Source organism: Uloborus diversus, chromosome 6 (genome assembly GCF_026930045.1).
Source record: "Uloborus diversus isolate 005 chromosome 6, Udiv.v.3.1, whole genome shotgun sequence".
In the NCBI taxonomy this organism is placed as follows: Eukaryota; Metazoa; Arthropoda; class Arachnida; order Araneae; family Uloboridae; genus Uloborus; species Uloborus diversus.
Genome location: NC_072736.1, coordinates 65,293,961 through 65,320,163, shown reverse-complemented (window position 1 = coordinate 65,320,163; position 26,203 = coordinate 65,293,961). Strand labels below are relative to the sequence as shown.

Sequence of the window (26,203 nt, the reverse complement as noted above, 5' to 3'; positions counted from 1 at the left end):
ACTGCATGGAATCTAACACCTCGATTTTTAGTATAAAAGAAAGTTGTTTGGAAGTTTCGAATTACTTTCACAGGAGAATTTTCCTTCGGCTATCGATATGTTTTAAACTTTAACTTAGTGTATCGGATGTTATTTAATAGCACTTGGTAAATGCATAGGATATTTTGAATCGTGTATTTTAAGCAAAACTTCTACTACGAGCTCTAACTTAAAACTAATCACAAATATTTTTTTTTCTATTGCAGCCTCCCGTGGAGTCTTTGATATTCATCCGTTGAAAAACATCAACACAAGAAGAACTTACTCTTTCTGTGAAGAAAGTTTAAGTAGATACGATAGTGAAAATCAAGTAACTGCGAGAAATGTGAAATCTAAATCCGAAGTTTTTCCCGATCTTTTCAAAAAAGATAATGCTTGGGAAGTACAACTTGAATCAGCCGACAGAAATCAGCTTGTGCCACTTCCCATGATGAATTCTAAATATCAAAGAGAGAACTCCAATAAAAATAAATTGAAATATACCAGTGCAACTTTAAAACAAAAGAGGAGGGCATTCAGGGAATCGAAACATACTTACAACAAGAAAACAGTTAGCTCAATCGATTATGAAAATAATGATTTTTCTAAAAGCAATGCATGCAGAGCTTCGTCTTTCGTAAAGAACATTAATTTCAACGAAAGTGATTTTTTGGATGAAGAAGGATTAAAAGGATCTCCCAATAATGCCACGCACCAAATACAATTCTCAGGGTATAAAGACCGGTTGACAGAGTCAAAGCACAGCACGAAAACCAACAGCAAATCAAGCGCGAACAGTGGAATGAAGAGGGAATCATTGAATAACAAAACAAATTGTAATCATTTTCCACTCCAATCCCCCTCTCTGCACCGCAATGATCCCCACATGCGATTTTCGGTAAGAGGCAATCGAATATTTAACAGAAAGAAGACTTATAGAGCATATCTCAGCCCGAAGGAAGATGATCAAGAAAGCGGTAAAAAGTTATCTTCTTTGAAAGGTAAAAGCTCGTCATTGCCTTGTGAGCTCCCGCTCACAGAATGTCACGATTACGAGTTTTGGAACACAGGGTTTGTTCAATGCCGAGTTCGGAGACTGGAAGAGGACTTGTCGGCCAACTGGGATAACGGATACAATTTGTGGAATTCGAATTTCGAAGTGCAAAGTCTCTGCAGTTTGGAACTGGATAGAATTCGTCCGGACAGTGATGACTACCGGATAGCTTATCTCAGCAGTACATCCCAAGAATCCAGTTTGGACTACGTCGATGACAATTTCAGTTCTTTTGGAATGGGAACACTGGATGTTAAAGTACACAAAAAGTACCGTCTGCCGGAGGACGAAGACTGGGATTTATCGATTAGCTCCAATGATGAACAGGATTCATCATCAGAAGAAGATGAATTCTATTTTTCTGGAAAAGATTTAGCGAATGGAAATTCACATTTCGTTGCAACTTCGCGTTCTTCTACCGAAACGAATAATTTCTCGAACGAACCGAATAACTTCTCTTCATCATCAACTGGAAAAAAATGTTGTGATTTGTCACGTGCCTCTGACGACTTTGCTGAAGCTTGTAGTTCAGATAATACAAAATGCAAAGATACTTCTTCGGAACTTTTTCATAAGGAAGAAAAAACTGAAACTGGTGTGAATTTCGTTAGTGCACTGAATTCATCTTCAGAAACAGATCAAAGTTTGAATAACGTTAGTACGAGCAAAAATATACAATTTTTAAGCAATAAATCATCGACAGAAAGTAGTGAAACAAGTTTAAAAAAGGTTTTAAATTCTGATCATGAGACTGCATCAATGAAAGACACAACTGTGAAAACATCAAAGATAAGTAAGCATAATTTGCATGGCAATACAAAAGTTATTCCTTTTGAAACTCGTATGAGTCACACTGCAAACATTCGACCCGAAAAAAATAAAAGATGGAAATCAGCTAAGAGTGCAGATTTTGAAAGTATATTAAAACTTCGGCAGAATTTTCAAATAGATTCCTATGAGCCTCTTTGCACTCCATTTGCCGAAATATATTCCATAAACTGTGGCATCAATCCTGTATTTCAGATGGCAACATCACTAGATGAGAAAAACATTTCGGATGAAATATTTTTGAAAGATAGCTATAATTCGACAAGTTATCATGCCCATCATAGTGATAACAGTAACAAAAATACCCTCTACAATACGAACATAGAACTACATGGGACAGATCAAACATGTGACTTGAAGCCACCTGCTTTAAATATTTCCTCATCGTTTCCAAGTACAGTTACGTTGAGTAAAAAAAACGCCCATTTTCTTAAATCTGCGGAGACGGAAAAAAGTCCGTATAAAAACCAACGCTTTTATGACCATTATTTCACATATTTTTTGTCGGAATCTTATGAAATCAAACGGATTGATTTAATTAGTTGTTTGAAACCGAAGATTAATACTGATTTTTTAACTAAAGTCAAAATTGAATTGAGTCACTTTAACAATATATTGCCGGATGATATAAATATAACAGGTAACATTGCGCTGACTCCAAATACCTATTGTGGTATGATAGCAGAAAAAGAAAGTTTTCCGAAAATGATAAGTTCTATCTTGAAACAGTTTTGTAATAAATTTGCTTTTATACAATTTTATGACAAAAAATTACAAGAAAGGAATTTCCTTAAGTTTGAAAATCTAAAAGTATGCACCAAAGTGCATCTTATTGATCATATAAACGGGACATTTTCGTGTTTTGTGTGTTCAAGAAAAATGAGAATTGACAAAAATGCTCCAAAGTGTCGTAGAAGGATTCTAGATGATGAGAGACGGAAAAATACGTCAAATCAATTTTTTGTTAAATTAAACAGGTCGAAAATGCCGTCTTCCTTTTTGGAACGGTGCCGCTTAAATCGCAGTAGCTATTATTGTGACAGACGAAATGCAAAATTAAACGCTTATTTTGTCTTGAAGAAATTTCTACGAAAAATAAATAGGAATAACATGAAGAAAGAATTAACGCGTGTTTATTTCCCTGTTCAGAAGATATATGCATCTAATCCAACACAGAGAGTAGTTATGCAACAGTCTTCCCTCGGAAATAAACGTACACGAGTAAAATATAAAAATTCTAAAAAAGCAGAAAAAAGAATCGTGCAATATAAAAATAAAACGAATAGTCGAGAGGGAAAATGTCGATTATCTAAACATTATATAAACGCTCCAATCAAGAAAGAATTTGAGAAGTATAAGAAAAATACATCATCCCTTGCGCACAGGCGTTTCACGTCAAATCAAACTCAATCTTCAAAAATGAACAAAGCAATGAACGTGATTTTGCTGCAATTTCGCCTAAGCGAACAATCCCTAAAAACACAAAACCAAAACTATTCGATTACGAATAGCAGCGACCATTCTAGCGAAACCGAAATCGCAGCGCGCATAGATCAACAGAAGGGCAAAACTTCAGAAAGTGGTTTTTTCCCTGAATCACCACTCGCCGCTACGTCACAAACTGGTAGCACAGCATTCGTTGAATATCTCGTCCCTCCACAGTGCACGAGTGCGCGTAAGCTGAGCCAGTTCTCTCGTGGCTTCCGCTCCCCACCTCAGTTGAGCCAACAAAGTGTGCCAGCTGTTCAACGGGTCTCTCGTGAGCGCGAAATATGCCTCCCAACAACGGCAGATGCTGCGGTCACTCTACACCCAACGGCTGATTGCGACCGAGATTCCTGCCGCATCGATTGCGGGAAATGGCTTACCCCGGGTATTGAGCTGTGTTTTGGATATCCTCTAATCTCGGATTACCGTGAAAGTGAGAGGACTGCGTTGCTGGATTACTGTGACACGAGGGATTACCTGCGTCCTGGATGTGTGCCAACGAGAACCTTTGAGCAGCTGATCTGCGACTTTGTGACAGTTTCCCGTTGTACGAGTGATTACTGCTCCGTTGGTGTTTGTTGTGGTGAAATAAATGAAAAAATGGCCGCCTGCGACAGTAATGCTCGTCTTGTTAATAAGGCGACCAGGACTCCTGGAAGAAATATATCGAAGTTGAAGCAGTTTTTTGATTCTAATAATGTCGCCTTTTTCGCCGGTGGCAGTAATTCATCGCGAACGAACAGTGACGTGAGCTCTAGTCATGAAAATAATGTGAGTGTTGTGGACAGTACTCCAAATGACAGGTGTTCTGAAAATATTAAATCGCCTGATCCCACTAACTCTGTTATTCCCCCTGGTGTTTTAATCGATGCGTCATCTGTTAGTACTTTTAAAACACACTCAGACTCATCCTTTCAGTCATTGCAAAATTCCACCTCAGAAGTTTTATTTAGAGGTAACTCTTCATCTGGTGGTCTTTGGAAAAATGTAAACATTGGTGCCAAAACTGAAAATGAGGGGTTGTGGACATCTCCAAATTATGAAAGTCATCACTTAAATGATAATTTTGAATCAGACAGTGATGTAAATCAGATATCAAATGCATTTGTTGCGTCTACCGCAGAATTAAATTGCCTCATTGCATCTTCACGTGCTGAATTATCAAAGAAAAAGGAACCTGTCCTTTCTGATAAATCAACGCTTGAAAATTATTTCACATCATTTGAAAACAGTAAACCCAAAAATTGTGTGCCATTAGAAAATGTAGAAACATCTGATGCCAATTGTAATTCTTCAGAATTTAATAATTCCTTTGACTGTGATATTGATGAAATAACTTTTGATGATGAAGATGCAACATACAGTGATACATCTTCTGATGAAGAATTAAAAAATCATCCATCTGCTATCAACACATATTTACCTTCGTATGCACTCCATACAATAATAGAGGAAAGCTGTGAAGAAAGTGAGAGAGGCTCTCGAGGTACCACTCCTACAAATAACCCATCAGCGTCGAAGCTAGAGCGATATTTCAGTTGGGATATTATAAATGATAATGAACATAATTTGCAGAAAAAAGATGATGATGAAAGCACAATTTACAGTGATTCTTTATCGGAAGGTTCAGGATCTGCAAATGGTGATATCATGAAGGAAATTGATCCCATTCAACTGGCTTCTTCTCGTCTTGAAAAATATTTTACTTCCGGTCTCGTAGGAAATGAAAATTATTTTTACCCTGATGATGCTGAGTTTTTAGATGATCATCCAGTTAGTGATTTTGAAGAAGATAGTGTTCATCAAAAGATAAGTAGATCAGCTTTGTTAAATTCTTTAGAAACCAAACCAAGTTCAGATAGTCAGCAGCAATCCAAAGTGGATGTGGTATTGAGCCAACAAGATGTGAATGAAATTTCTGAAAAGGAGATTGCTTGTGATAATATTCAAACTGATAATGATAAAAATCCTGAAAATTTAACTGATAAGCAAAATATTTTAAGTATGGAAATGTTGTCTACTGACTGTAGCCTAAAAGAAGGAACATCTGATGATGAGCTGCTTAAAAAAGATGTAATATCACATGAGCTTAAACCAGCAGCAGAACCGATGGACACTTCTTCCTCTTATGAATTAAATGCCAATTGTGATGGTATTCAAAATGATATTCATAACATTAATGCAGAGTCATGTAAACAAAAGCAAATTGTCTCCAAAGAGCAACTCGCTAGTGATGTCCAAGCCATCATTAAAAAGCTGTTAGTGTATTTTTCTCATTCCACATCAGAGTCTTTCCAAGAAAAAACTGAAACAGATTATGTATCTGCATGGCAGATATTAGAAACTGAAATAGAGCGTCTCATGCAGTCCATTTCTCCAACAGCTTCATTAGAAAACAATAGCTGCAATAATAGTACTATTGATAGCAACAATAGTGATTATGGCAGCGACACCATCGAATCATTAGACTGTATGACAGATGATGATGATAATACAGATGCCAAAAGTCGTGTTAATGCCAAATATCCCCTCTCAAGCTTTTTAAATTCTACATACAAAGTTCCATCAGAATATGATTTACGTAGTTTTCACATATCAGATGAAACTTTAAGCATATGGAAAAGGTTAATCCATTCCCTTCAAAGAGATAATTCTTTTATAGCTGATGACAAAACAAATGATGTAAATTCTGAAGCTCGTCTGTATATAAGGGAACAGATTATTACGCTTATGCATACTATGACAGTTAATGAAAATAGTTGTATAAAAGAGCTGGATAGAGATGTTGAAAATAAGGACAGTTTACCTTCACCAATTCAGGAAAAAGATTTTAGTAACCTTAATGAAGCATTTAATACTTGTGTTAATAATAATAATATATTGCCGCACCTTTTCCAATCGAATATTACTGATAAAAGTACAGAGCAACCAGAACCATCAGTTGAAGTGCTTTCTGTTAGCAGTAATGAAAATTTTCCTGTCGACTCTACTTCAAGCTGTAGCAATACAATTCCAATGTCTGAAACATCTGATGAAGACATATTGGATAGTTTTACTCCAGAATCTGTAGATGTACCTGATTTATCTGTGATAAGTAATTCCAATGTATTCCTTACAAATTCTTCTCATAGCATAAAATTTACTGGTGACAAAATAGCAGTTGACGAAGTTGATTTGAAGCATGGAAATAGAATTTCTGAAGCAAAACTCTGTAGCAAAGATGATCTGAATTTTTCTGTTTTTGTTGACATTGAACTTGGTGAAGAGGCAGCTTCTATTACTCAACGTAAACCATCTAAAAAATGTTCTAAGAAAATGTCTAGTGAAGGAGTTAAGACATCATCATGCCATTTATGGGTTGAGGATGAATCAACAGAATTTGATGTAAAACAAAGTGATATTCAGGAAATACCTAAAGCTTCTAAAAAAATTTTTGGAAAAGATCATCATCAATCTATTTCAACAATAGAGTCAATCAAGGAAGCTGACACCCCAAAAAATACTCCGAGCCAAAATAAATCTCAGCGTGACACAGGTTATTTCTCTTACAAATCATCTGATGACAGCTTGTTGAACTCCAGCATTCCACCAGGTGATTTTGAAGTTCCAAATTTCAAGTCTTTAAAACGATCTGTGAAAAAATTTCCTTTGACTAACACCTTATCCAAAAGCACCAATAATATTAATCAAACGTTTTCTTCAGTTGAAGCTAAGTTCAGCACACTTCAGTTAAAATCTCACAAAACTAAAGTTTCTATGAATCCTAACTCTACGTCATCTCGTCAATTTACTTCTTTATTTTCTCCTTCTGCTGTTTTCAAGAGATTGACTGGATCTAAGAGTAAGTAGCATCTAAATAATTCCTAATTTTATTTGTAAATTAATTTGTAATGCACTTTTATTAGTGTCACTTGTATGTATGTATGTAGTGGAATCTTTCAACTACGTTTTCAACCACTTACTGTGCTCAGATATTTTAAAATTTGGAATGCAACATTACACCTGGTGACAAATCAATATTTTATGATCCAATTAATTGCTAATAATTAGTTTTACAATTTTAAGCAAAAATTTCACATGATTATGTGGGTGAAAAAATATATGCATGTATTAACATATGTCCATAAAAAGCCCTGGTTTTTCTACATAAGTTGATATTTCTTGAAATTTAAAAACTTTTTTGATAATTTTTTAACAGAACTTTGAGGTGGGCATACGTGCCCAAGGCCCGGGGTACGTTGGTCAACATTACCAAAGCAACTTCTGTTAAAATTTTAATGATACATATTAGAGACGTACCGAGTACTCGGTAACTACTCGGCCTACTCGGCCAATTTACCGAGTACTCGGTACTCGGCCAAATTCTGATCAGATACTCGGCCCATACCGAGTAGTTGAAAAAATTGAATATTGTCCAAGGCAGATACTAAAATTTATAGAAAAAAGAGCAAGCATTATATTCTGCAATCATTTACAATTAAAATTTATAAGTCAAATTTTAAATTTTGATAATAATGAGGTTTGTAATGCTTCAATGGAAAAAATCTTTATTTTAATGTCCTCAAAGCTGATAAAACTTATTTATGTAAAATTATGCAAAAAAAAAGTATAGAAAATATGGAATTTTTATATTAAAAATGGATTTTTGTTACAAACAAAAATTAGTTATAAAAAATTATGAAAATACCTTTGCTTAAAAAATAAAAGGAAATAAAACAACGTTAAAAGCACTGTGCAGGAACACTGCAGACACGTGTTTTGGCATTACAAGGAATTCCTTTTTCAATGCACAACATGGGAGCTTGTGGATTTAAAGGCATCCGACAAAAGTCAGTTTTTTTTGTCGAATGTCTTTACATTCTTTAGCTCACATGTTATGCACTGAAAAAGATGTTCCTTGTAACGGGGGGGGGGGGGGGGGCAGAAACACGTGGTCTGCAGTGTTCCTACACATTTGTTGTATTAAAATTATTTATATTTGGCGGACTAAAACTATAATTGATTGGTATAAATTTGTTTTAATTCCAACTTGATTACTCATACCTTTTATTTATTTATTTTTAATTTTAAAAATAATTTTTTTGTAAAGTTTTTGACACAAACAAAATTGTTTATATAATGCGTAAATTGAATTTCAGCAGGAATTTAGTTTTAAAAACTATTATATAGACAAGGAGGTCTATACTACTATTCCAAAAAGTTCAAAATTCATCACATGTGTGTCGGTGATTCTTCATAAAACATAATTGGTTCTTGGTAACTCGGCCGAGTACTCGGCTACTCGGCCAAAGTGCTACTCGGTACGTCTCTAATACATATTATCCCTTATTTGTAACTATTTTCTTTTAGGTTTATAAGGTAAAAGCATCAAGTTGAAAGTTAATAAAACATTAAATTAAACCAGGGATCTCCAACCTACGGCCCGCGAACAGATTTGTCCAGCCCGCGGGAAGCCTACAAACTTTTTTTTTCTTTCGGAACAGAAACAGTCTTGTTGGAAATATAATTGAGACAATATTTTTTTTTCCGATAATTATTTTAAAAAAATTTTTACAGATAATTTTAATCGTTTTTTTTAATCAGTTTTTACCGTTAACTACGAGTGCAGCACCCATCTCTCTTTTTGCTCTTTCAGAGAACAAATCTCTTTTCTCCGCGTCACATTCTCTGGAAATCCCCAGGCATTGGACATATCCTGCAGATTAATGTGATCGGGGGCAAATTTTTGGAAAAATACGTGAAACCATTTCTAACTTTAGGCTTAATTTTAAACACCCAAAAGGTGTTACTACAGATGGTAGAAAAAATATGTGGGGTCTTAATATCAGAGTAGTTGGAAACATTTCCAATTTTATAAAAATAGTTGCATGTGTTCAACCCATGTTTTTTCACTGTATTATCCATCAACAAGCCTTGTGTGGGAAATACTTGAAAGAAGTAATGAACGTAGCTGTCAAAACAGTTAACTTCACCAAATCAAGTTTCCTCAAACACCGTCAATTCAAAAATCTTGCTAAAATTGACAGCGTTTACCCAGATGTTCCGTACCATTGTGAAGTTCGCTGGTTGAGTAGAGGCAATTATTGCGGCGGTTTTTTGAACTTCGAGAAGCGATTTTTACTCATATGACTCAACAGCGTCATTCTGTACCTTAACTTTCTGACAGTGTATTTGTATGAAAACTCTCTTATGTTGTTGATCTCATGACGCATATTAAATTTCTGAATTTGAAATTGCTAGGTGAAAACTCTTTAGGTTGTGACTTGTACTACCATGTCAAAACTTACAGACAAAAACTCATACTTTTCGAAAAGCATTTAGGATCTATAAAATTTGATTACTTTGAAACATGTAAGAACTTAAATGCACTACGCACTGCTACCTTTCCCAAGGATTACGTTTTGGAAGTCATGTCTCAGCTACAACATGAGTTTGAAACCCACTTTGAAGAAATTACTCTTTCAAAACCTTTTTAAATGTGATATTTACAAGGTGCCTTCTGATATGCAACTGAAAATCATCAAGTTAGCAACTAATGACTTACGCAAGAAAGCTTTGTAGAATGCCACAAGAAAGGTAACCTACTACTTTCATTTTACAATTCTCTACCAGAAAAAGATTTTAAGAACTGAAAAAATCATGCTAGAGCTATGTTTTCTCTTTGTGCATCCACTTGCAAATGTGAACAGACATTTTCAAAATTAAAAGTACCCTAAATCTAAGTATAGATCTTCTTTATCAGTAGAACATTTTAAATCCCTCTTAATGATCGAGCTACGAAGTCCGTCCCTGAAATAGACTTAAATTTTAAGCGGTAAACAAATGCAATCTTCTCATTAGTTTTTAAATATTTTAAAAGCTTTACACGTGTTGAGGTCTCATTTATTTCCAAGTTTTTAAACTTCATTAATTTAACAAAATAAATTTGTAGTACATTGCAATAATTTTGTCTTGAATCACTCATTCGTTAGCCTTTTCTTTTTTTTAAAACTTCACTTTATTTTGTGACAAAGAATACTTTTTATTTCAGTTTTCTGTACGATTCTAAGTTTTACAAGACTCCCTATCATTATATTATTAGAGATTTACGGGCACTTAAAATATAATTTAATTTAGCGAACAGCAAATATGTATAAAGAAATATATCAACTTAGAAGCAAGCCTAGAAATGTTCAAAAATCACTACTGAGCGCTTCGTTTAAAAAAAAAATCTATTTATATTAGCGATGTATGGATGGAAGGGGGGGGGGGGTAGCATTAAATAGACCATGTGAGCAAAAATATTGTTGGACCGGCCCGCCTCGTCTCCAAAAATTTACAATGTGGCCCGCGAGTGAAAAAGGTTGGAGACCCCTGAATTAAATCATGTGTAAAATTAACCATCTACTTTTGCTCTATTTATGTAAGAACAATCGACATTTTAACCAACACAACTTCAGTCTTCATCAATTTCATTACTGGTATCCCTAAAATATTTTTCTAATTCTAAAAGATTTTGATTTTGAGGGTTAACTTAAAGTGGATCACTTTACCCCGTGTTCTTGGTCAAAAAAAAAATGCTGTCTTAGTTTTTCTTTATGACAAAACATAAAGAAACTACAAGTAATTATGAATAGAAAAAGATTTACTTTAGGAGAGGAATTGATTGCTCCATTCTCATGAAAACCGTTTTAAAAACAAGTTTTGCAGAATAATAAAAGTTAAGGAAAGAATGAAATTACCAAAATAATACTTCTTGAAATAAAATTTGTTCAATATGTAACTGTACCGTGTAATTTCATTGTGTAGAATTTGTTGAATTATAAGTGTTATTTGTCTTATAAATTAAAATAAAAAATATTAATGGTGTTAAAATTATTAAGACCAGTCCAACATGCCCTGTAGTCCAGACTTCACCTATATAAACGTTCATGACCAGCAGTTAAAAGGTAAAATTGAATCTCAGTTTTTTAAAAGTAATATAAATACAATTCATACTAAAAAATGTACACAGTAACGTGCTGTATTTTTTTAAAGAAAAACATCTCCCTTCAGACCAGTCATTTGGGGGTCAGGAGAAAACAATTGACCCTGGCGTTGATAAATCATTGTGTTTGATTAATGGGCGGGGTTTTCTCATTTTGCAATATAATATGCATTAAGATGTAGTTTTATAGTTTTGCTTCTATTGCCTTTGAGACATTAAATTTCATTTTCCTTTTAAAAGATTATCTTTTTTGAAGCATCTTCACTTTCTTTTCCGGGGCTTATCACTCCTTTTTTTTTAAATTAAGAACATCTAGTAGTTGTTGTTATACTTTTATTCTTAAACAGTGTGTAAACATTGGCATCACGTAAGTTACAAAAACGTAATGTTAGTGGGTCTTCAGTGATATTAGGGGAAAGACTCGAGATTGGGGGGAAAGGGCTCTCCCCCGGAATTTTTTCGGAATTGAAGTGTGAAACATGTAATTGAAGGCCCTCATTAACAACATTTTCGGGAAAAAAAATTTATTCCAGCGATGTTTTCAAAATTAATGCTGCGAAAGTTAAAAAGTTTTGACGATCTTCGATGACATTGGAGAGGGGGGGTTGAGGGATCCACCCTGGAAAATTTTTGAAATTAAAGTCATAAAAATACAGTTGTATGCGATTTTTTGTGATGTTTTTAGGGGGAGGAGAGAGAGTTTGGTGAACTTTTCCGGAAATTTTTCAAATTTACAAACATTTTGGGGGGGATCACCCCCCCCCCCACTGCTGACAAGCAGCACCAAGAGAGTTACATAATGAATTACTTCATGAGTTATCTAAAATGTAAATATAGCAATAAAAAAAGTGCTATGTTACAGCTTTCTTTAAGTTAGCCATACACATTATGATAAAAATTTACAAAAAGAGTTACCTTCTCATTTCTGCGAATTGTTTTATGGTTCAGGAAATACAAACATAAAACAAAAAGGGAATCAGCAAAATTAATAACATATATTTTACTTCTAATTTAAAGCAACTATGAAATTTATAGCAACTTCACTAACCTATTCAAACAACTCTTAGATAAACAAATGTCTAACCAATAAATCTCTTTTAGACCGATTCCTCTGAACAACAATAAAAATAAATAAATAAATAGAATTATTCCACAGATACATTTTTTATTTATCGTTTGCCAAATGTAACCTTCTTTTTTTCAATCAATCTTATTTTTCAAATGTATTGGAAATAAATCCTTCTATTCTACGGGATGTATTACAAGTGCATGAGAAATAATGCTAGGACAGTGAATTTTTTAGGACCAGGAGTATGACAAAATCCATGCAATTTGCCTGTTGCGTAAGCCCAGCATTTTTCCGATTCTAACCTCTTAATTCAACTACACACTATGAGTAGAATTATTATTTTTCTTTTATTTAACACTGAAATTTTGTTCAGGAAAATGGCATCAAAAATGTCACACACCCATTTTTGAGATTCAAAGTTTTAGTAAGAACAGCAGACAAATCATATGAACTTAATACTCAAGGAATCTAACAAAATATTGATAATAAGCAGTGTTGTTGCACAGCAAATCAAAATCCTTTTTTAATCTATTATAATTGAACTCATTCTTAGGACAAGAGAATGACATGAAACCTGGGGACAAAGTTTAAACTGACGTACGTTGATGAGTTAAATAATTTAATTTATTTAAAGAATGCTCTTTTACACCTTTGAGTATGCTTTATTTTTCACTACAAATTGAATTTGTGGAATGTCGATATAAAATTTTCAAATAATTTAAGTCTATTTGAAAAACGGATGGGACATGCAAGAAGTGTGACTTTCTGGTTATTTACAAATTTTTGTAGAAAAAACTAAATAAGTTATTGTTTTAATAAGAGTAGAATAAGATCAGATAAGTTATTTCTAACTATTAAAAAAATGAAAACACTTTGAGTTGAACATTTTTTGTGTTGGCTACTGGGACATAATATTGTTAGAAGTTTGGAGAATAACCCAGAAGTGCATAGTTGCTCCAAGTGACAATTTTGAAGGTGAGTGTGCTTCGTATATATGAACTATTACGGGTAAGGTTTTTCAACTTGTCCCTGAACTTTTGGATTAGTAACTAATGTCATATACCCCACCCTTGGCAACTTTTTCCTGTTGGCGCCAAGAAAACGATGTATGACGACATATGTCATACATCGTTCTTGTCAATGCTTTTTTAGCACCTTCAGGAAAATTCAAGTAAAAAAAACATGATTAAAACATTTCAGAACACAATATACATTCAAACAACACAAACCAGAGCTAAAAAACATCTCGATATACGCTTCCAAAATACCAGAAACTAGAAAGTTTTTGTACACAAGGGGAAAATTCTAGAAGTTATTTAAAATGCTTAACCTAACAAATTACTGTAACAGTTCACCAAAAAATATGTACTAATAGAAATAAAAGCATTTTTCCAACATGCATTTTATCGAACAAAAACTTTTCTCATACTCTACTAAAAGAGAGCAAAGCGATTCAAATTGCTATGTTTAAAGCGGAGAAAGGCCCCAAAACCAATGACAAACATAAAAATATCAGAAAGTAAATTGTGAGCAGAAATGCTAACTAAATTACCAAAAAGTAGAAGTCGACTATTTTATATTTTTAATAAGACTATTCCAGTCAAAAAAAAAAAAAAGTTATTCAAATTTTGATGTATGAAAAGTAAAAATGTCTCGAAAGAACACTTCAAAACAATACAAAAATACCATACATTCATTTGCTATCCAGAAATACTTTCAAAAAACCAAAAATATCTAGGCATAAAAAATTTTGAAAGTGAGATTTTTTTTTTTTTTTTGAATTCTAAAAAAAAGAACTTTTTTATTGTCTAAATCCACACATTCAGCCTGAAACTACTAATAAATGAGGAACTTAAGTCAAGAACGAAAACAGAAAACACAACTTTCAAACAATGGCACCTTACAGAGACACACCCCTTGTTTGACATTACTTTTAATTCACAGCCAAGTTTGAAGAAACTGGCATTTTCTAATATTTACACATCAAAACACACTGCTGAATTTGATAAAAACACAAAATAAACTTTCCTATGAGGTACATTGCACACACAAAAAAGCATCGCAAGCTTTCCAGCGTGCAAAGAGGCTACACGTTTGAACAGATCTAAGATTGCGTTTGGGTTGCCAAACATAGGTTAGTTTCTCCAGGGATGACATGTTTAAAAAAATTATCGCCTCATTGGCGAAAAAAGTGATTTTGTGAAAAAAATCGGATGTCGCCAAATGGGGAGGGGGGGGGGGGGTATATCACATCTGTACCTTGGATTGAACCTCGTAGTTGGATTCATCTGTTGGAATGAGATCCCAGAGTTCAGTGTTTGCTGTTGCTTTGCTTACCCCAGGTTTCGAGATAGGGTGATTACCCAATAAATTGTCTTATCATTTTACAGCATCCAAGTTAAGTTTTGCATGATTTTTAAATATCCATTTTATCCACTGGGGTCTGCTGAAACTCTGATCTTTATCACCCGCAGCTGGTTTAATTCATATTGAGTAGTGGATAGTCTATCATAACTCAGCAATCTTCGGATAAGCAGTGTATGCATTGCGGCAAATGACAGGGTCAATGCAACTGCAAATCCAGAGTAGAGGGTCATGACCCCCCCCCCTTAAGGGACCAAATAAAGCCTTAAAGCTGTATTTGAAGGACATATTCTGAAAAATTCACCCCTAAGTCCTATTATGCCTAAAAAATTGCACTTTGCTCCTTTCCTTCTCCTTTCAATGATGACCCTCTCCAAAACCAGTAATTGGAAATTCCCTTGGGTCAACAATCTTCTATAACAGCACTTTTTAATTTTTTCTTTTTAGTGTAAACTTTTTTAATGCTCGTTGCTTTTGTTAAACCCTTGGTTTAAATTAAATGGTAGCTTCTATTTACATTTACAAACAAAGGTTGGCTATTTGTGCTGAACATCCCCTTTGAGGAATTTCTTACTATGTTTATGTTGGAAGTTGGCATCAAGAAAATAGGGATGCGTCGTTCATGAACAAACATTTCTGAAAGACAAGACTCCTTAAAATAAAGGATGCAGTACAATTGGATAAAAAATCAATGACCATTCTTTTGAACAGTGAACAGTTTGGAAAATCCTACTGAGTATTAAAATAACTTTTTTAAAATTACTATCAAAATTTTAAATCTCCCTCTTCTCTTTTTCTTAAATTTCCTTTTTTTCAACGCAGTATAATATGTGGTTTGCGTATGAGTCGATCTCGTATATTATTAAATCACCCTACTTTTAAGTGGAAAATCGGGGAAAAAATCAAAAACCCACGTATAAGATGAGTCCCTACTTTCTGAAAAAATCGGGAGTGTTTTGCCGCTAATTTTGAATTTTAAAAAAAATTAAAAAGAGGAAAATTATGTGTAATGAAAATTTTTATGATAAAAAACATGCAATTTTTATTCTTTTGCTTAAAAAAGGTTCACTTTTCTGATCACGAGTTGTTGTAAAGGGTTCAACTTTGCTGTTACAATTTTTGTTACTTGTTGTCTTTATTTTGATTTAATATCAATAAAATTTTTAGCATCTACATAAAAAAGTTGGACTAAAATCGAGAAAATATTAATGTTTTCGAGTGTTAAGATTTGTTGAGGGGAAATTTTCAGAAATTCTGCCCCGCGTATAAGTTGACCCCCTAACTTTAAACCTCATTTTCTGTTCTAAATTTCTCGACCTATACATAAATATATATGGTATTCATCTCTTGGCTTTACGACTTTGTATCCCCAGCACACCCTGTTAAAATCTTTCTCAGGCTTTCTTGCATCAAAATGCTTTTGAAAATTGCCCTTTATCCTTTTTCTGGACATCCTTTTGTTGTACATAACATCCCTATCAACTACCACATAAAAAAAACTTAGGCTTTGTTTTGAGCTGGTTTGACAACTTCTAAATTCCTAATTTTATATTCAACAATATCCAGCGAGTTTTTAATCAGAACTAGTAGATTAGCTAAATATGTCTCCTTTTTTTCCCTAATTCTTATTAAGAGTTCTGTTTTAGTTTTTACTGTGGACATTTCGGAGTACATTTGACGCTCCCTAATATTTAGGCAAGTCCTTTAAAAAAATAATAAAAAAAAACTATCTGATATCTCAGTTGAGCTACCAATGCATATTTTAGTTATACTTTGGATCAGGGGTTGCCAACCTTTTCCCCTTTGCAAACCCCTTCCAAAATCTGAAAGAAGTTGGGGAACCCCTTGTGAATAATATGTAACAAGCAAAAAACAAAAAATTGATCGAACACATAATAAAATTTGGAAGAATATTTTTAATCTTATTGCTCAATAGTTCATGACAGGAACAAACACTTGATTACAAAATATAAAAGCACAAAGGTTTCTACAAACTAAAATAATAGCTAGAAAATGAATTTAAAATAAAGTCAACAAAGAACAAATTCAATCGAGATTCAGTCAACTTGGAAAAAACTATTAATGGGATAGTTGTGGAATAAAAATACAAAGTCTGACTCAAATATCTGACAGTTTTACATTATGTTCAGCATTTTATTTACTTCTCTGTATTTATCTTTTTTTACATAGAAACATTGTCCAAAATGGTAATAAAATTAAAAGTATTTTTCTGACCGGGGGGGGGGGGGTAAATGTCGAAAGCAAATGTCTATGAGTAAATCTGGTGTGACCAATATGAAGACAGGGTATATTACAACTTATTTATCTTCTGGTGATCTTTGATGACTTAAAACCTTTTGCCAAGAGCTAAATGGAGTACAAAGCAAATTAATAAACAATGAATAAAATGCACTCAACCAGCATGTTCAAATTCTGCCATTGCGATATTATTCTCGCGAAACCCCAGGGGTTCGCGAATCACCGGTTGGGAACCGATGCTTTAGATCATAGTTTGCGATTGTTTTTCTAACATCAGGAATATTTTATTTATTTTATCTTTTTGATAAAATACAAAATAAACAGTTCCCACTGCTTATTAAAATTACATTCGTTCTTAGGACAGCAACATACCCACAATTTTAAGGTTTAAATATATAAATGTAACGACCAGCAACAGGCTCTGGGCCCAGCTAGGCTGGTCCTAGTCAATTAATTAGTCCTCAATGAAGATCAATGTCCCTCTTAAAGCTATCCTAAAAAAGAAATGAATTATTAAATTTCTGTATTTTATTTTAAGTCAGTTATCATTTTAGCTATATATGAGGCATTTTTCATTTATACAAAGGCTTTAAAATATTGGCAAATGCAAATTCATGTAAACAGAACTTGAAAGTAAAGATTCAACACCATTTGAAAATTCATACAAGTTTTTGTAAGTTTCAACGTTACCTCCTCTTTGTTCTAAAATGCATCGTATGACATCACATGCTTTTCTAACTTCTGTTGAAGAGGATAAATTTGCACACTGTAGTTTCGATACCTTCCAATACCGGCTCCTACGTTTCTTGATGTGACACATAACTTTGGAATTACTATGTTTGTTATAATTTTTGACATTTTCTAACTATTTTACAATTTTTAACATGAGCTCTCCGAAATCTTGATTTTATAAAACGGCTTTATGATTTTATTAAAAGCTGGTTATAACGTATTTTGATATTGTAATGAATCTGTTCTTCCTGAATTGAGTTTTAAAAGCAGCCGATTGTGTAATTCATGGATTAGTGGTTACTGTATTCAATTTTATATTATACTGAACTGGAATCAAATCTACAACTTTTGCAATGGAAAATATATATCCTGCCACTCTGCCATCATGAAATAAATATCTTACAAAAGGAACAGAAAGTGCTTTATAGTCCATCTAAATCTAAATGAGATATTTTTTTGATAAAATTTGTATTGGCACATTTTCTCTCTTTTTTGGGGGGTGGGGGTAATTTTAGTTGATTTTATTTAAAAAAATATTATACTGATTCAATAAAACATTTTTAATGTATGTGAGTAAAAGAGATACAGTACAACCTTGATATCTCGAATCTCTCGGGATGGGAAAATGTTTCGAGATATCGAGTTTTCGAGTTATCAAGGTTTTAAAAAAATTACACTAGTAACTCTCACATTTGCAAACACGTACGCTAAATGCATTTACATATGTACTATGGGACTACTTCGAATTATAATCAATAAAGTAGTCTTCAGTATTTCACTAGATTTGAAATTTTTTAACTATCGAAAGTGCACAGATGATATTTTGAAATGAACAACAATTTCAACTCGGTTTCTTCACCTAAAAATTCAAAAATTCTAATTTTATCTTTAACCAGTAATCTCACATTCAAAAACTTCTCAGCAGCCATTTTGTTGGAGTTAAAAAAGCTGAATGATGAAAATGAGGAACGCATTTTCCGTTTTCAATTGAAAACTGACGAAAAATCGAACCCTTTTCCTCAAAGTGGACAACATGTTCGAGAGAAATGCACAAAGATTCTGAACTCGGGGAAAACACAGCACCTCCTTCATACCAACACTCCCCTATAGCAATTGTCTCTGGAACTGGTTTTACTACAAAAATTGCCAAAGCAAAACGACAATTGAAAATTGCTTCTGTGCAAAAATTTCGACATATCAAAGGTTTTGAAAAATAAATTTCGAGATAACTATGGAAAATACATTGAGGTTTTTATAGAAAATGCTAGGGAAAATTTTTGTTTCGAGACATCAAGGGTTTTGAGATAAGGAGGTTCGAGATATCAAGGTTTGACTGTACTCTGAAACTTTTTTCATGAATGAAATCTTTCAAATGAACGAGTTTGATGTACAGGTAAAGGAAATGAGTATTTCTCTGAAGAAAGAATCATTGAACAAAACGACTTTTCCCACCTCTAGAAGACCAGCAAACAACTGAATGAAAATATTGTACAGTATACTCTCGATATTTCAAAAACCTTGATATGATGAAACATTATTTTCCCCTTTTATATTGCGCATTTTTCTAATGTTATTTTTCATTCTTATGTCGAAGAGTTTTTAATCAAACCTTGTTATATCGAATATTTTTCAAAGTCAAATATAATTTTTCTGGAAAAAACGCAGTTTAGTGTCTTGAACTCAAAAAATGTTTCCAAAAATTTCTCACCCCCTTCATTATTTCTCTCGGGTAAGAATAGGAATGATTCGAAGAAGCTTCTCTTTTGTCACTTTCATTCTAGAGCCCAGGGGTGTCTGAAAATGTTAGTCCTAAAACTTTTCGCCCCCTTCTGACTCCATTTCGTTGGCCCGTTTGACTTTATTTCTACCTTAAATGGGAGAAGAACGAACCCCCCCCCCCCCTTAAGAAACACAGGGAATAGTGCAATTCTTGATCCAACTTCTTTTGTTCTGGGACACTCAAAACTCATTTGAAACCAATACACAACTTGGTAGTCAAAATCTTTGATAAGTTTAGCCGTGGGAAATCACTACATTTTGCTACTTCACTAATGCGTTCTTTATTATTTTTTATTTTGTTATTTTTGGCTCATTTTAAAAATTAAAATTTTTGTTATTATATAAGACTTTTTTCCAACTTTAATGACATGTTTAAACTTATTTTTAACTATTGTAACTAATTTTTAGAATATTATTTTATTTTGATTATGACCTTGTTTGTTATCTCCAAAACTCAATGTCCATTTTTTTTTTACCGCTCCTTCAACTTCCTGATATCAAGAGTATACTGTACCTGCAAACATATTTGGTGGTAAAGTCCCAATAATGATACAACCCCTCCTCCTCCCTCATAAAAAATACCTTAAAGTATCATAGTAACTGGAGTTTGCAGTAAACATTGTGAAATCTGGAGTTAATCAGCATTAAATATTCGTATACGTAAGTTCATGTCCTCGGGAAAGTGACGTAACATCCAACATATCATGCTATCTGTGTGTAACAATAATGAGATTTGATTGTATTTAATTTTTAATTGTTTCCTTTTGTGGAGCCTGTAGTTTTCTGGGAAAATAATGCATCATTTTTTACACACTTGTTTCCTTTAAGGTAATGATACTACAAGCCCAGAATCTTCCATCCCAGCCAAATACCTAAAAAAATATGCAAGATCTTCCTCTATTGATAATGAAAGTATGTTTGGAGCCATATCCATGCCTCAATTGAATTGCCCGAAAACTGGTGATGTAAGTTTGTTTTAAGATGAAGTAATTTTCATTTGTACTACATGCTATGTGTTCATGTTGTATATATGTTTTATTAAGCTTCTGTATAAGAAAGCTACACTTAAAAAAAAAAAAAAAAAAATATATATATATATATATATATATATATATATATATATATATATATATATATAGAAATTATTTTAATTGGAGGTTCATATTTTGAAGTGCTTTAACCCATTGATCACTAAACATGAACTGAGCCACTGAGCAACCATGCCATTATAAAACTATTCAAAAAGCTACTCCCAGCCTCTAAAAAGAAAAAAAAAATTGTTTAAAAATCCCAATCAGAAAATATATTTTAGAAAACATGAGTGAGCTACTGTATTTGACAGTTATCTCTTCATATTCTTTAACTTTTATGACAACAATATTTTTAAAATTTCTTTCTGAGCCACTCGTCATTCAATGCAAAGTGTTAGCAAGTCTGGCAATCAAATTCATGTCCATAAAAATAGCAGGTAATATATAATGTGCATGTTATGATAACTATCTGATCCCAGAACTACTACAGTGGATGCCCGTTAATTGAATCAGTGGTTAACTGAATCAACTGCTTTAATGAATCAAATTGCAACTGAACAAAATCCAGCTTTATTAAATTAGCCACGTTATTGAATCAGCTGCTTTATGGGATCAAAACTCTTTAGAACAAACGTGATTCATATTACCAGCGGCCACTGTAGCAGATCACAGGGTTTCCTCTATGGTCATATTTTTTGCAAAATGCGAAAACCTTATCCAAGTTACAAAAATAAAACTGTATTTTTGCCTTTATGCTCTAATGACGATGGGGGCGATCGCCCCTCCCTTGAGGGACCCTACATTGGCAATTTTTCGAAATTGAAGTTCTACAATGCAATGTGTGTCTTTGACAACATTAAGGAACGAAATGGGATTCGAATCTCCCTCCTGTTAACTTTTTGGAACTCAAGTTTCAGGGGCTGTTTCATACGATCTTTGGTGATGTTAAGAAATCAAGCTTGGAGTTTATTTAGCAAAATTTAAGTCTAATGATGTGATTGTAGACATTTCAGGTACAGTTAGGTGAATAAATGACTTTCCTCCGGCAATTTTTTGACACTAAAGTTCCAAAAAAGCGCAATTTTAGATGACCTATGATCATGTTTGGGCGAAGAGGTTTCAAAATAGTGACCCCGGAATTTCTACAAAATTGAAGTTCTAAAACGCAACTTTAGAATAAATCTTTCAAAGGAAAAGGAAACAAATAAGTTTGGGGGACTCTGTGGATAAATTTCTATTTTTTATTCATGTCAGAGACAAACATATATAAGCTAAAAAATAAACTGCCCCCTTCTTGAACCATTTCTGGATCCGTCCATGCTCAAGGAAAACGGTAAAACCTTAATTTTTTAACTTTACAAAATAAAATGTCAGCAAATGTTCTAACATTTGTATCCAAAAAGTATTGAATGTGCAAGAGACAAATGAATAAATGATGACCAAAAAAGCTTGAACTTGAGACTTAATTTCAAACAAACACGTTAAATTTCTGCCATTACAGTATTATTTTCGCAAACCCCCATTGGACCTCTCGCGAACAACTAGCGGTTTGTAGACCACCGGTTGGGAAACGATGTTTTAATAGAAAGTTATAGGCAGTTGGACATGGATTTGAAAACTCCAAGTTTAGTACATTGCTATTTTTGTAATTATCATCGGCAAAATGTACCGTATTACCTGACATTATCCAGCATGATGGGAAATTTGAATTTTCCGGCATGCTGAATAATTCGAGATTTATTTTGCAACAAAACAAAAGTAAATTTCACCATTCAGTTCCAATAGAAACGCAAACCACTGTAAGGAAAAAATAAATCCCGAAAGTAACCTTCTTTCCAAAAAAGGAAAATGTGTATTGCACATAATATGTGTTTGTTATTTATGGTAGGTCATTATTAATAGATTTAATTACATGCCAATTAAGTAATCAATTCAGAAGCAATCATCGTTATTCGTCGCAATTTGTTCATAAGTTTTTTAAATAAATTATTTTAGGTTCCTTTTTGAGAGGTAAGTTTTTTTTTTTTTTTTTAAATTAAATAGCTATGGTAAATTCTTTAGCACTGGTTTAGGGGCCGTAACTTAGTGATAAAATGTTTGCTTACTTAGTTTTAATTTAATATGTATAAAATTATCAGTTATTGATCAATATTTTCCTTATTAAAATAACAAATGACATGGTTAGTAAATATTTTTTAAAAATTAAACTGTTTATAAATGCTAATAAGATATGTATAGATCTTATGTTCATTTTTCAGCTGAACGTATATTTTTTATAGTATTATTTTTTTTCCTTAACCTCTATTTTTTTTTTCCCCGGCATGCTGGAAAGGACCAGGCAAGTGTAATTGAAAATCTGCTGACCCCTAAATTTATTTGCATGCCGGATAATGCAGGGTAATATGGTAATTTGCGATACCTCATACTATGGCAGGTTTTTTTTTTGTTTTTTTTTTGTTCATCTTGATAACTAATTTAATAATTAAACACTTACTGAGAAGTTTGTTGCCATTTCATGTGGACACCTTTTAAAAACATTTAATTGTATCTGTTTTAATTTGTTATTTTCAAATTGTTTTTGTGTTTTTCTATTTTGTAGTCATATTCAGCAATTGGACTATATTCAGACAATGACAAAGACAGTACAATCACAATTGATGATGAAGGATACAGCAAGCCATTTGCATGCAGTCAAAGTGCTATTTCTCTTGGGGTAAATAAGCATTCATTATCTTTTTTTTTAACATTAGGGTACATTTGTATATACAGTAAATTCTTGATTATCCGTGAGCTGATTATTCATGGCCTATCACACTTTATTTTGTGGGGGCGGTGGGGGGGGGGGGGAGATAGTTAACTGAATGTGGATAACTGCACACATTTCAACTTAACAAGTGCAAAATCTTCTATTAGACATTCACATTTATTTCTTCCTCCTCCTTTCTATGGTCATCAAAACCTGAATAACATGAACCTGATTTTCAAAACTACCCTACTTACTGATTTAGATCTACGGTACTATCTACAGTTTACATCTACTTCCTAAATTACAGAAATATTTTCTATCTATTCTTCAAATCTTTTTATGCATTGTGCTGTAATGTTTGCTTTATCATTTAGTCTCACAGTGCAAGCATGACAAGTGTCTACAGTGCCGCTGGATGTCATTATGGTTATGTTACTGTAAGTGGGGATGTTCTGTTTGGATTGAATTACAATCAAAAGTCTCAGATGATGGAAGTTTTTGTCAAGCAATGTAGGAATTTAGCTGCTGTGGACACTCGTCGGAACAAGTCAGATCCGTAAGTTTTGGATAATTAATTTTTTTTTCACTTTTTTTTTTTAATTTAAACATTTTTGGTGTATGAATTAATTTATAAATAGTAATGTTGCATGATGACCTATGCACTTATATAAATACGTTGAATTTTTATAAAATGTGTAAAATTATGGTGAAGCGAAACTTATGATTTATTTTTATTGAAGATTTGATTTGCTTTCCTTTTATTTTTTGTATTACGTCATTTTAAGCCACTCCCCTTTGTAGTCAGTTGTATGTTTGCTTTGGAAGTGAAAGGATCATCTGTGTTTGTTGAGGCATATGCCTTTTGTTTTGATATATTTCGACAATAATTATGTAGCTTTAGATTTCGTTAATAAACTTATTTTAATTTTAATGGCTTGACTTCATTGCCCATTTGAACCACATTTGCCTTCAATGGAAAAATAATCTAGACATTGAATTTAGAAAACATGTTTCCCTAAGCACATATTTATGCATGCGTGTCAACTTCTAATAGCAAACTATGGCAAAAAAAAAAAAAAAGTGGAAATACAATGAGTTCCAGTAAAACAATTGTGCTTTTTGTTTCCCTATCTCTTTCCCTCTTTATTTATTCATTTATCCAATTCTTTTTCATCTTCTTCAAGCACAGACCAATGTCTCATTCCCTATGTTAGTTTTTCAAATTTTCTGAAGTGACAAGCTCTAATTGAATGTTTGTGGGTGAAATTTTGTGAATAATTTTCAATTCAAACTGTTCTTTCCTAAAATTAAAATCTTGACTAAGCAAATTATATGTCCATGCATACTTCAGGATTAATCAACTGTTAGAGAGTAGAAAATGTTTCCCTAGAATTGATGGAGTATGGTCAGTAAGTTACCGCCCCATAGCCAGGGCTATGGCAGAAATACATAAAATACACCGCCAACTCAGTCTTTCCATTGGAAGACTGCAGTTTCGTGCTTATTAGCACTCGTCAGCCCAGAATAGGAAGTGACTGAGCTGGAGGTTAGCACAAAACTGCAGACCTCAAATGGAAAGACTGAGCTAGCGGTGTATTTTATGTATTTATGCCTTAACCCTGACTGTATGCTAAAGCAGAAATAGTTATGGCGAAATTTTGTAGTTTTTTCACTATTGTTCCTCTGTGGTTACCCATTTGTTATACAAATCCAAACTATAAATACTTGTTTTTTGCTATAAACAAACATACATGTAGTTGCATTTACTAAATGAAATTTTAAAAAATGTATTGAAATGCAAATTGCCAAAATTAATAACTTTTGTGTTTCGGACTTCAAGTAAAACTTTATGAAAAGAATAGCAGTGTATTAATCCAGATTGAATTATGAGTACGATAAATACTTTTATGTTTATTGATGTTGATAAATTATATTAGAATTGAAATTAAAATAAAACCCTTATACTTTTCAGCACAATGGTAATTATTTATTTCTTGTATTAGAAATTTGTTGAAAATTTTATCTTAACTTTTGTTTCTCATTTCAGATATGTGAAAGTTTATCTTCTTCCTGACAAAACAAAGGGTGGCAAAAGGAAGACCAAAACTAAAAAGAGCACTCTTAGTCCTGTTTTCAATGAACTTCTTAGGGTAAGGATCTGTGCTTGTACTATTATTATAGATGGTCTTAGTCTTGTTCTCCAGAAATGTATTAATAAAATTACAAGATGAATATAAGTAACCATGAAAGAAAGAGCAATAATTTTTCTTACAAGAAAGACTTTTTCTATAAAATCGTTAACGCCTCACCTGTGATGCTCATAATGATATAAGACTACATTATAAAATGGCATTTTATGCTTCTTTTTTTTTAACTTTTAAATAATTTGACGAATGGCATTTTTACATTGAACAAAATGTAAAATTTTTAAGATCTTAACCATCTTTGAGACATTTAAGTAAGTTAGGTTTGGGAGCTTAAAGTGGAACAATACCTTTTCTTAATTTAAAATATCCTAAGTTAATTCTTATTTATTTTTTTCAGTTTCCTGTATTGAAACATGAATTAGAATCTCGTACTCTATGGCTGTCTGTGTGGAATAGTGATCTTTTTGGAAGAAATGATTTCTTAGGCGAAATTACTTTGCCTCTTGGTTATCGTCTATTGGACTCACCTACTCTTAGGTGGTATCCTCTTCAAGAAAGAGTAAGTAATTCCTGTTACTATCAGTTTTGTTAATGACTCATTTTGTAAGGAATTATCTTAGTAACCCAACCATTTCAATAAAACTCGATATTTGGTTTTACTATTATTGAACCTAGAAAGTAATGAATTTTGAAGGTATGGCTATTTATATGCTCTAGTAACA

General features: G+C 32.9%; 1 protein-coding gene across 1 annotated transcript in view; it reads left to right on the top strand.

Moving 5' to 3' along the window:
- The window catches only part of LOC129224791 (uncharacterized), a 226,383-nt gene that overhangs the window by 181,340 nt on the left and 18,840 nt on the right, over nucleotides 1-26,203 (top strand). The window contains exons 4-11 of the mRNA XM_054859340.1: nucleotides 246-326; nucleotides 1,020-1,678; nucleotides 3,563-7,229; nucleotides 20,386-20,522; nucleotides 23,188-23,301; nucleotides 23,709-23,890; nucleotides 25,382-25,484; nucleotides 25,879-26,040. Coding sequence (XP_054715315.1) covers nucleotides 246-326; nucleotides 1,020-1,678; nucleotides 3,563-7,229; nucleotides 20,386-20,522; nucleotides 23,188-23,301; nucleotides 23,709-23,890; nucleotides 25,382-25,484; nucleotides 25,879-26,040 — 5,105 coding nt within the window. The remainder of the gene's footprint in view (nucleotides 1-245; nucleotides 327-1,019; nucleotides 1,679-3,562; nucleotides 7,230-20,385; nucleotides 20,523-23,187; nucleotides 23,302-23,708; nucleotides 23,891-25,381; nucleotides 25,485-25,878; nucleotides 26,041-26,203) is intronic.